Below are 13,070 nucleotides of genomic sequence, written 5' to 3'. Positions count from 1 at the left end.
CTAGAAGTTTTATAGAGCCTAGCTTAATTGCTGCCTCGAGATCTGGCAACTCTCACGACGTTTCTTCCTGGTGAACGTGCTGAACCGTTTCTTCCTGCAGCTCGCATTTCTCACATAGGCCTAACATATAAGCATGTGACACCAGAAGGCAGTGTGCAGTTCGTGTGCCCATCGTGAGTATTAAGTCTTCTCTCTTCCGCGATATGAGCTAATTTGTGAGTGTAATATCATAGTATTTGCACATGATCTTAGAAATTTTTCAGTCCCTTCATATAATTTTTCAGTCCCGCGTTTCTGTCAACACCTTTCCTGGTTGATGGATCATATGCAATTCAAATCAAAAGGAGACATGATTTCTTCCAAACATATTGGGACATCTGCCGTCGATTCAGCGAATTCATCGGCCTTTTCTCAGTATATATGTGCGATCTGGCCTAAGCGAAGTTTTTCCAATGCTTCTTCGCATTCCAGGACACTTAATGAAGTACTGTGTGAGAATATTGCCTTAATCGCAGCCTGACTTTTAAGCACGCTTCCTCCAGAATTCCTGCTGCTTTCTTCACGGATATAATTTTCGCCTTAAAGTCGCTGCAGTATTCTGGCAGCATCTACTTATTACTGGATCGACACAGTAAAGAGCAGAATCGACCCCTTCCGTTAATTTAAAAACAACGGTATACACGTGTATAGTACTGCTATTTCTGCACCTTGGCACAAACCCTACGGCGAAGGTGGCTCCAATATCTCTTTCGCAACTCAGGTATGGGACCATATATTCCGTTTGCCCGATATAAAATAGCGCTATACAGTTAAGGCTTGTTGCAATTGCTAACGCGATATTTTTGGACATTAGGTCTGCAGGCGAGATATGTATAATGGCATGCAATGCTGCTGTCGGGTTAGTTTTAGGGCTCCCGTTATGCAAATCATTGATAATGTGTAATTTTTTATTTGCCTGTACACCAAACAAGGACCCCATAGTGAAGTGTGGGATTTTTCGCGTTGGCGGTTAACCCGACTCCAGATGCCCAGGCATGTACATTCGTGCCTGATCCATCAGAGAGCTGATTGTTGTTAGGCATCTGCCGCTTATGACAAAAACGTCCTCCGTCGAATCGCCTAAGCAATTGATTGATAACAAGCGTGCACAGCATTGGCGATAAAACCCCACCCCGTGGCATTTCAAAGTTTGAAGATTTTGTTGCCTCGCATAGACCCCATTGCGACGTGACCATTCTGCAGCTTAACATAGAGCCGATAAAATTTATTAATTCTGCATGAACTTCAATCGAGAAATGCTCGTTTCGAGGAATGGTTGAAAGCTCCGGCAATGTCAAGAAAAACACCTAGGGCATATTCCTGATGTTCCAGGGATTTCTCTACATTCATGCTCACTCTATGCAATGCAGTATCGACTGACTTGCATTTGGTGTAATTCCTCCTTTCAAACGAATAGGCCTGTAGTCTTTGAGGTGCATTTTCCCGGAGTTCCGAGCCGTTCTCTAAGATTGCGGAACGTGGTTCGGTTTTATGCTCTAACCCTTTATATAATCGTTCCATCTGCCATCTGCAGCATAGCAGGGTATATCTCATCTGGACTCGGCGATTTGAACTTGGCAAAAGTTTTCATTACTCATTTAATTTTGGTATTTGCCACCAAACATGGTACCTCTTGCTCCGTATTAGGATTGTAGACGTTTTTACATAACTCTTGCGCATCAATTCCTAATGAAAAGTGTGTGTTAAGTAGTGGCTCAAGGGACTCTTCGCTGCTGTGTGACCATTCGCCGTCGTCCTTTTTTAGCAGTCCCTGGACTGCATCTCTCTTTGATAAGACTTTCCTCAGTCTCGCCGTTTCGCTAGAGCATTCGATGTCCGCACATACATTTTTCCATGAAGCCCCCTTTGACCTGTTGATTTCGCGTTTATAGATCCTCAAAAGATCCATATATTCGTCCCAGGACTCCTCGCTTTCCACAACTTTTGCCAGCTTAAGAATCTCTTTTACCTGCCCTCTAAGAAGACTCAACTCGTTACTCCACTCTGGTGGCTTTGCTTTCCCCTTGAATATTCTCAGAGGACAAGCTCTGTTGTACGCAGTTGTTAGTGCCTTTGATAAGAAGTTGTTGCACTTCTCCAACTCCTCTACGGTGGTAGCTTTTTTAGGCTGCTCCAGCCTTCATGATATACATTTCTAAAAATTGTGCCAAGGGATGATGAAGCTGATGGATGCATGGCATAAGAAGGATGGTATGTCAAGGACCCTTAATTCAACCCAACATATGTAGGCCGCTATTGCTGAAATATCAAAATGTAAAGATAGTTAAAAAAAGAATTCATTAGAAGCCGCCGTGGTGTGGTGGTAGCGTGCTCCGGCTACTTCATCGAAGATCCTGGGTTCACAAAAATCCAAACATATCAGTGATTTGCAACAGATGGCGCAACGCTGGTAAAATATAATTGTAGAGGAATAGAAGTTGATTTTTCAGTCAAAATAAACCAGCGCTACGTAGCTAAATGGTTAGCGCAGTGTCCCCAAAGCGTACTGATGATAAAAGCTTAGCAACCTTCGAAATGGATCTATCTTCGCTGCCATGGCAGGTGTCTGAAAAATTTCCTATCTTCTAATCCAAATTAAAAAATAATTTTTCAATTATAAAAAAAATTAAAAACACAACAAGTAAGGAAGGCTAAGTTCGGGTGTAATCGAACATTACATACTCAGCTGAGAGCTTTGGAGAACAAAAAAGGGAAAATCACCATGTAGGAAAATGAACCTAGGGTAACCCTGGAATGTGTTTGTATGACATGGGTATCAAATGGAACGTATGAAAGAGTATTTTAAAAGGGAGTGGGCCTTAGTTCTATAGGTGGACGCGTTTTCAAGATATCGCCATAAAGGTGGACCAGGGGTGACTCTAGAATTTGTTTGTACGATATGGGTATCAAATGAAAGGTGTTAATGTGTATTTTAAAAGGCAGTGGGCCTTAGTTCTATAGGTGGACGCCTTTTCGAGATATCGCCATAAAGGTGGGCCAGGGGTGACTCTAGAATGCGTTTGCAGGATATGGGTATCAAATCAAAGGTTTTAATGAGTATTTTAAAAGGGAGTGGGCCTTAGTTACATAGGTGGCCTTTTCGAGATATCGCCATAAAGATGGACCAGGGGTGACTCTAGAATTTGTTTGTACGATATGGGTATCAAATGACAGGTGTTAATGAGTATTTTAAAAGGCAGTGGGCCTCAGTTCTATAGGTGGAAGGAAGCCTTTTTCGAGATATCGCCATAAAGGTGGACCAAATTAAAGGTACGGTTTTAAAAGGGAGTGGGCCTTAGTTGTATAGGTCGACGCCTTTTCGAGATATCGAACAAAATGTGGACCAGGGTGACGCAGAACATCATCTATCGGGTACGGCTAATTTATTTATATATGTAATACCTCGAATAGTATTCCTGCCATGACTCCAAGAGCTTTTGCTTTCGCCCTGCAGAACTTTTTCATTTTCTTCTTCTTAATATGGTATTTTACAAAGTTTTTCTAAAGTTATATTTTGCGTCAAAAAAAACAATCCAATCACCATTTTTCATCCCTTTTTTCGTATTTGGTATAAAATTATGGCATTTTTTTCATTTTCGATATCGAAAAAGTGGGCGTGGTCATAGTCGGATTTCGCTCATTACTAAGATAAAGTGAGTTCAGATAAGTAAGTGAACTAAGCTTAGTAAAGATATATCGATTTTTGCTCAAGTTATCGGGTTAACGGCCGAGCGGAAGGACAGAAGGTCGACTGTGTATAAAAACTGGGCGTGCCTTCAACCGATTTCGCTCATTTTCACAGAAAACAGTTGTCGTCCCTTACCAAATTTCACAAGGATTGGTAAATTTTTGTTCGACTTATGGCATTAAAAGTATTATAGACAAATTAAATGAAAAAGGGCAGAGCCACGCCCATTTTGAAATTTTCTTTTATTTTACTGGAGTTGAATGTTTACATATTTTACTCATATACTGTAAAGATACTCAATTTTTTGTTAAAATTTGACTTTTAAACATTTTTTTTTTAAGTGGGCGTGTTCGTCATCCGATTTTGCAAATTTTCATTTAGCGCACATATAGTAATAGCAGTAACCTTCCTGCCAAATTTCATCACAATATCCTCAACGACTGCCAAATTACAGCTTGCAAAACTTTTAAATTACCTTCTTTTAAAAGTGGGCGGTGCCACGCCTATTGTCCAAAATTTTACTAATTTTCTATTCTGCTCATAAGGTCAACCCACCTACCAAGTTTCATCGCCTTATCCGTCTTTGGTAATGAATTATCGCACTTTTTCGGTTTTTCGACATTTTCGATATCGTAAAAGTGGGTGTGGTTATAGTTCGATTTCGTTCATTTTAAATAGCGATCTGAGATAATTGCCGAGGAACCTAAATACCAAATCTCATTAAGATACCTCAAAATTTACTCAAGTTATCGTGTTTACGGACAGACGGACGGACCGACGGACATGGCTAAATGAATTTCTTTTTTCGCCCAGATCATTTTGATATATAGAAGTCTATATCTATCTCGATTAGTTTATGCCGTTACGGGGTACCGTTATGCGACCAAAGTTAAAATACTCTGAGAGCTCTGCTCAGCTTATCATAAAAATTATTGTTATATGTAGACTGCGGAAAAGAGATAGAGATATGGTCCAAAGCAGACCTATTAAATTTGAATTAGGATTATTAATAAATTAATTAGATGCCTATTTTAATGGCCAACGATTATTTCAATTGTTTTCCGAAAAAAGCAAACACTAATTGATTACCATTTGAAACAAAAAAAAAAATCATGATTTTTTCCGATTATTGAAAAAAATAAAAATAATGATCAAAAGTAATCAAAAAAGGCATTTCGATTATTTTTGATTTTTTTTTCAGCTCTGTTGAAAGAAAAATTCTAGTTTGTTGCATGCACGGGATAATTTCTACATACAAGTATATTTTAGGATGCAATATTAAATCGTAAGCACTTATCTAGGCGTATAGATACTTGCAACATATAGGGCCAATGGTATATGAGCGTTGATCTAAACCAGCGGTCCTCATTTAGCTTAATAATTATTGGCGCCACTTTACACGTATTATTATTCTCCTCCGTCGTTATTCGCTTTAGATGTCGCTGAACAAGCAGAGTAGCAACATCGGGTGAGGCTATATGTAGCTATATTGTTTATTTGCGAAAAGATATTTTGCAAACAAATGCTCATGCGCAGAATGTTTTCATGGTTTAATTTATTTTGTTTAAATTTTTCCTTAGACTCAAGCAATAGAGTAGTTTTTAAATGGCATATTTACGAATTACTTTTTGTGTGTTAACAAACATGCGTGCATATGTCCTACCTCATTGATTTTTCATCAGCAACTAAAACAATACCAATAAGATGATTTTCGTTTTACTCACACAGCCACAGTTTTGATTTTTGGGACCCCTGATCTAAACATATTCTCCGGTAAGTATAAGTAACACTCATTATATAAAATAACGTGGGATCGAAAACGCCGATTTGTCTAATTGCCCAGACAATATGTAAAAGAATGTTGGATTCATAGGTTGGTGTCCAAAAGCTTTCATTAAGCAACGGTTCTTTATGGTTTCATCCTTAAGTCTAGCCAATTTTGTTATATCCAAAATAAATATATTCACTATTTTTGATTGCGTTATGGCTATGCACTGATTGTTTTGTACATACATACCCACCTACAAATTATCGGGTCTATAAATGTATCCGGCGAATACCTTGCGGGGGAGTGCTTATTGTTTTACGATAAAACAATATGTATGAGTAAATCTACTTAGGTTGATAGCTTCACTTCCAACTGGAGCAATCCTCTAAGTTGTCATTCATCATCATTATCAGTTGTCTAATCAAAGGTTGTTATATCCCAGTTAACATTTATTAACATATGTCCATGTACATTAGGTGGAACCTTTTTTTTAATTCCTTATGATTACGTCCAGGATATTTCCTATAAAATTTTATGTTTTGCAAAGTGAGCCATATTTTTAGGACTGACAATGGAAGTTCAAAACACATGGCATCAAGGTCAACATTGTGGGGTATAAGAACAAGGATGTGCCACACACCTTCGGCTATGATAAGGGTTCAGCACCAAACGAGTGCTGGTGAAGGATAGTCGACAGATACCACTAATACCGGAGACAGTAAACAGGCAAATATTGATGGAATGTATGGGAGAAAAACACTCCAATACAGAACGTTATACTGCTGTAAAGCATCAAATCGAACTGATCATGCAAGGCCGATCCGACAAGCCATCCGAAGTATTCTTTTGGCCCAACAGCAGACAGCGCACCAAGCTCATGCGTTGCAACTTGAACAGATATTGAAAGGAGGAAAATTCGGAAGGTTTCCTGGAGGGAGATTTTAAATTTGATGCTTACATTGCCAGGGTCTCGAAAATTTAAAAAAAAAAATTATTTTGGCAACTACAGCCGAAAATGGTTTTTTGCTGTAACTTTGTTTTATATCGATTTTTGGATTTGATTTTGTCTTGAGAATCTCTATAATTCCTTCTAACGTCCTTTTGAGCCCCGAAGTCGTTTTCTTTTAGTTATTTCTTCTAAACCTGTTGTAGTCCCTTAAGATACGATTTCCCTTTCACGAAACTATAAAAAACGAACGTGAAAACAACTGCAGAGCTCAAAAGAATTATAGCGATTCTTATCACAAAAATTTTGACATATCAATTTTAAAAATGGGATGTCAAATAACGAAGTTACAACAAAAGAACAATTTCGGCTGTATTTCCAACGATAAAAAAAAAAATTTCCAAGATCTCCTCAACTAAGCTTCAAATTTAAGGGCGGACTTTTGCAACATCCCAATTTTCACATTTATGTATACTATCAATAAGATGGCGGGCATATAAAACGGCGACCTAGTAAAAGGAAGTACAAAGTATAACAGTATATATAAGTATATCGATTTAACAAGTTTAAGAAACCCGTTAGTATGTGCATGCGTATGCCTTCGAAATTCGTAGTTTTGAGTTAACATCCTTTAGATCTAGGAGTGCAATATATGTATATACGATATCAATATAGACCTTTGTATCATACATACATACATACTTACCTCTGTACCCAAAATTTCGGTATGTAAATGAACAAGCCCATTTGCAATAGATAAACAAATTAATACCATATCATTGTGACTTAGCGCATTCCGATTTAGATGATCAAAAAGTGAGCCATTCGGGTAATAGTGAGTTAGTAACCACAATTGCGTACAAAAGTTACGCGATGTCATGTCAGAACCAATATAACCAAGAATATTTTCATGACGCAGTAAGATTGTACTGAAAAATATTAAGAAATGATTAATTGTATCCATTAAAACACAAATGTGCATACATATTAACATACAGTAAAAGCGTGATCGTCATAATTGTTTTATTTTTGTTTTTATTTTCGGCGTTTCAAAAGTTATATTAAAAAGAATTTTCGAGCTCTAGGCTGTAATCTTTAAAATAAATAATGAAGAACGCCGAAGTGTAGCGTTAAAAAGTGATTGACTTTATTGTAGAAATGCTTTACTATTTATACAGAATTTTCTATTTTGCACATACATAATTACATTAATACTTACAAGCTAAAGGTATCTACATTCTTGATACATATATTTTGTGTCAGCATATTATTTGACCTAATTTTAGATATTTGTTATTGAGTAGATATTTTGGCAGGCACATTGACAAACTGTCATTGGCGTTCGGTCACGCTATTAACAAATTGGCCAATGCGCTAGTTAAATGTAATCGGATATAGGTCTTGCTGTCGGCAATTGTATGTGATGTTGAACTCCCGTTGTGTTGGGGTTAACACAACGTATGTAGGTCGATATTGTAATATGGGGTGTACCGACGTACTTCTCCACATCGACTTTTACTCTTCCAAAGCTCTATAATCTAGGAATCACGTCTTCATTCTTTCAATCGGCTTTGAAAAAGCATTCGTTCAAATAGGTGCACATGTCGTCATCGACACTCTAAAATCCTGGGGGATTGGGAGTAATATTACTAACGTAAATTACATCCTTTTTAACCCAACTACTGCACAATTGCATCCCTCAAGGCTCTCCACTGTCCGTAACACTCTTCCAAATGGCCTTCAATCGTATTAGCACTACTATTTGCAAATACAAGCTATTATATCACTACATATACGCAGAAGACTAGCAAAAAGAAATAAGAATAGTGACAACAACACAATATTCAGCAACGTGGTAAATGAAATTTGCAACTGGGCAAACACAGCGGGCGCAAACATTAACTTTACCAAATGCGGCATTCTAAACATCTGCCGAACATCTGCACCCCATTCGATGTGATTATCAACTCTCATCGCATACCATACGCCTAAAACTATTAGCATAACGTTTAGCAAAAAGAACAAATGGAACAACTACTGCACATACCTGAAAAAGTCGCTCACAACTAGAATCAAGCTAATTCGGTATCTAGCAGACCATATCAACACCCTAATATAATAATCAGCCCAATTCTAAACGAAAATTCCGTGCCAGTTTTTTCCCTTCTCCCATTCATCGTATTCTAAATAAAAATTCCTTGTGAGTTTTTTCACTTCTCCCTTTCCTCCTATTCTAAACCAGAGCTGGTGAAGAATGAAATCATTTGCTTTTTGAAATTAGAGCTTTTCTACAATCAGTATTTCACAATTTTTTCTTCATACGAGAATTATGCTTTCATTTTTTTAATTCTGCAGTCATGCGGAGAAAGAAGGATTTCATTCAGCATCGCATGCAATTGTAGAGAATGCTAAATCAGACTGCAGAAATGAAAATACTGAAATCAATGAGTGCACTCTTTGTGATTTCACATTTTTGTTGTGTGAAGTCATGCATTCAGTACTAATCACACACTACAAAAATGCTAAAATACTCCCAAAAATGGTATGAAAACATTTTGAGTATTTTTTGTGAAAGTAGAGTTTTAAAAATTTGTTAGAACATTTTTTATGACAATCTGCTTCATGAAATAAGTTCAAGTGTCTTATTGACGTGTAATAAATTAGAAAATTTCAGAATAATGAAAAAAAAGTATGATAACGGGTCGTTGAACAGCCCTGTCTTTCATTTCAACTTCTTCATTGGTGTGGCAGATGTGGTGATTTTGAAAATTCGGCGTATTAAACTTAACCCTTCAAGTACATATTATGAATATTTTTGAAACTATTTCGCTTTTTAAGATGACTCTTTCGAAAGAAATTTAGACAAGGATTATAAAAAATTGCAGGCTACCCAAAATTTCATTTTTGATATTTAATCGTATATTAATTTTTGCATATTTGTAAAGTTGCATGAGCTATATATGGTTTGAGCTAATTGTTATTAAATTAATGTATTACTGTAGTTATTATAGGAAACTGAAAAGCAGCAAATATACGAATCAATGATAATAAGGATGTACGTGCCATCAAAAATTATAAAAAGAACCGTTAGTATGTAATACGAGGAAACTTTTTATTTTAATTTGAGCAATGAAGAAGGTAAATTTTTTCTGTAATTAGCTAGAGGCAGACATGCAGAAATTTGAGTCTAAAACGTTTTCCTAGCCAAGTATTCATATATTATATTGATTTGCTTATATTTATGTATAGATGTTTCGCGCTGAGCTAAAAGATACAGGAATTTCAGAGACTTTGGTGATTGCCGCTGTGGTATTATAAGTGTTTCAGTATTTTGTCAAAGGTTTCTTGAAATTATGGTAGTTTCAAATCTAGGATTCCCGCTTTTTGAATCAAGGAAACTGTTGTACATTAAAACTTGTAGCTAATAAATATTTAAAACAAGTCTACCGAAATTCCATCGTATACTTTCTTCAATATAATTACAAATCAAAAATGTGTGAGGAATATTATTCAGAAAATATAATTTTGGCGGAGATAATTTCCGGCGAAGCGATGTGTTTTATTGAATCACCAAATCCATCTCAGGATATCCAACATGTAAAAGAGGCAGAGGACGTAATATCTATTTTGGACACTCAAGAGTACACACCAGCTTTTGCAAGCACATCGGAAAATTTGTCTTATACACCAGACATGGTTTCTTGCGGATATTCCTGCGACATTACGGCCTATTGCAAGCACATCGAAAGGGAATTGTAAAACATCAACACAAAGTCAGATTTTATATACATATTTCTTCGATATAGTTAACAAGGTTTGTGCTAAGGGGCCGATTCGTTGTTCGTTTCCCGAAACATTTTTTCATATTTTTCATTTCCTTTCTCACCAAGCCTGAAACTAAGTGGGAAAAGAATGAGTAAAGTAAAAAGAAAATTTTTTTCAGAAAACTTTGAGGAAAATAATAAGTAAAAATAGATTAAAATAAAACTGGATTAATGAAAATACAATAAAACAAAACAAAATGAAATAATATATTGTAAAATTTTTGAGCTTAAGGCCAATTTAAATAAAAACACAACTTTTTGTATCATGTTTTGGTTTGCTAAAATGAGCGTTTGTGGCCATAAATTAAAACAGGGTATATTTGTTATTCCAGACGCGTTTCGACGTTACCTTACGTCTTCTTCTTTGGGGATCTGTTTAATGTTAAGTATATAAAATTAAATACATTAAACTTTATTTTAGGCTATCTAACAATAAACATAAAACTGACACATCACTTAACACTTATTTAGCTACTTACATTAATATTCACATTAATAATTATTTATTTCAGGTACTAGTATAATTTTTGCACAACATTATTAACATAGGTACATTAAAATGACATTTCTTTATTTTTTTACATTCTCTTGCATCTCTGTATAACAGCTGAGTAGGCGCTGCTTGTGTTGTCAAAATCTTCTTTGAAGTTCATCGCGTTTTGTAGTTGTTGTTGAATGCGTATACTTTCCAGCGTCATTCTCGTTTTCTCTCTCCGTTCAATGTCTAAAATTTTAACATTTGAGAAATCCGCTACGTGTTTGCTCTTTGTAAGGTGTTGTGCTAGACCGGTCGACGTTTTTTTTTGTTTTCTGCATCTTTCTTATGTTCATTAATTCTTATACCTAGTTGCCGTTTTGTTGTACCGATGTAACATTTGTTACATTTTTCGTTTTCGTTAACATTGCAAGTTATTTTGTAAACAACATCTGTTTGTTCTTCTTTTGTAATTGGGTCTTTTGTTCTAGTGAAAATTTTTTTGAGCGTGTTATTTGGTTTATGCGCGTAATTAATGTGTTTGTTATTTATAGTTTTATGTAATATTTAATTTTCTGTAAGGCCCGGAAATGTAATTTAAGCCGATATATTTCTTGTTCGTATTATCTTGTTGTGTGTTGTTATCTTTTTGGTGAACTCTGTTCACCGTATTTTGGACGAGTCTATCCGTAAGAGAACTTGGATAGCTATTTTTGAATATAATTTTCTTTATCTTTTTAATGTTATCCGTCAAGAAATCTTCATTGCTAAGTAATATTACTTTTCTTATTAAATTTGTTGTTGTGTTGATTTTTTGTTTCCATGGATGGTTTGAGTGGTAATTTATTAATCGTCCCGAGGCAATGGATTTTGCGCACCAATTCATTAGTAAATTTTTATTTTTTCTACTCACTTCTACATCTAGGAAGGCTAATTTGTTGTCTTTTTCCGTTTCAATTGTGAATTTTATACTCGTGAGTTGAGAATTTAATGTGTTTAATATTTCTTCCGCGTCCTTAGATTTGATTATTGCGAATACATCATCTACATACTTGTTGATGTATTTGATATACATCATCTACATACTTGTTGATGTATTTGATGTATATGTCCTTTTTCTTCAATTCAGCTATGCTGTCGTCAAGAATTTTGTCTAGTACTATATTCGCGATAGTGGATTTCCCATTGGCATCCCGTAGGTTTGTTGATACAATTTTGAATTGTACATGAAATAATTGTTTTCTCGCAGGCAAAATTCTAGTATGGGTTGGAATTGTTTCTTTGAAATATTTGTATGTCTTTCCAACTGCGTCCATTGTTTCATTATCGTATGTATTGCTATGTGTGTGGGAATGTTTGTAAAAAGTGAAATTACGTCAAATGATATAAGTATTTCGTCATCGTCAATATTAATATTTTTCAATCTTTTAATTGGAACGCATTTTTTACATTGTAATCATCAGATATTAAGTTTTTCAGTATGGCACCGGTATGTTTAGCTAACCTATAGCAAGGTACTTTCGTAGATGATGAGATCGGTTTTTGTATTATAGTTGTATAATTTATTCTTGTCGATATTTCGGCTTTATTCTAAAACCATCTTCGGGATCATATAAATATGTTTATTTAAATTGGCCTTCAGCTCAAAAATTTAACAATATATTATTTAATATAAAGGCTATTAATTCTTATCAAAATGCAAAATGAAATAAAATAAAATAAAACAAAACAAAAAAAAAATATTTAAAAAATCGTTAAAAAGTTTTAAATTTATGAAATTATACCATAATTCAGACAAGTTGAGTAATCCCTTTCTGAATATATAGCTAGATTCAAATGAGAATGTAAAGGAGCATGGAAATATTATAGCGCAGTGCCGAATATGTAAAACGAAACTGAAGGGTTCATTACGAGTTTCGTCAAATTTCATCCGTCATTTGCGAATAAAACACGAAAAACAATATACAGAATACGAAAAAATTAAATTGTCAGAGGGTAGCAAATCGAAAACTCGGGAAAGCGCTTTTCAGGACCTCACAGTAAAACTCATTGCCGAAAACATGCTGCCGATATCATTAGTAGAAAATACAGTTTTTAAACAATTTGTATCATTTTTAAATCCGCAAGCAAGGCTCATGAGTAGTTAAACAACAGTAAAAAAATAGACGAATACTACTCAAGAGTTATGTTAAAAACGAACTGCAAGCTTACCAGTATTTTTGTACAACTGCTGATGTGTGGTCTACCAAGCATCGCAGCTTTTTTGGCTATACATGTCATTGGCTAACGAGCTCTTTTGAAAGAAAGTCGGTAGCATTGGCTTGCCGCCG

General features: G+C 35.4%; 1 protein-coding gene across 1 annotated transcript in view; it reads right to left on the bottom strand.

Moving 5' to 3' along the window:
* sax (saxophone) overlaps nucleotides 1-13,070 on the bottom strand; it is a 55,359-nt gene that overhangs the window by 17,491 nt on the left and 24,798 nt on the right. Inside the window, exon 7 of the mRNA XM_067776740.1 lies at nucleotides 7,148-7,370. Coding sequence (XP_067632841.1) covers nucleotides 7,148-7,370 — 223 coding nt within the window. The remainder of the gene's footprint in view (nucleotides 1-7,147; nucleotides 7,371-13,070) is intronic.

Source organism: Eurosta solidaginis, chromosome 3, assembly GCF_040869045.1.
Source record: "Eurosta solidaginis isolate ZX-2024a chromosome 3, ASM4086904v1, whole genome shotgun sequence".
Taxonomy (NCBI): domain Eukaryota; kingdom Metazoa; phylum Arthropoda; class Insecta; order Diptera; family Tephritidae; genus Eurosta; species Eurosta solidaginis.
This window is presented reverse-complemented; position numbering and strand designations above follow the sequence as displayed.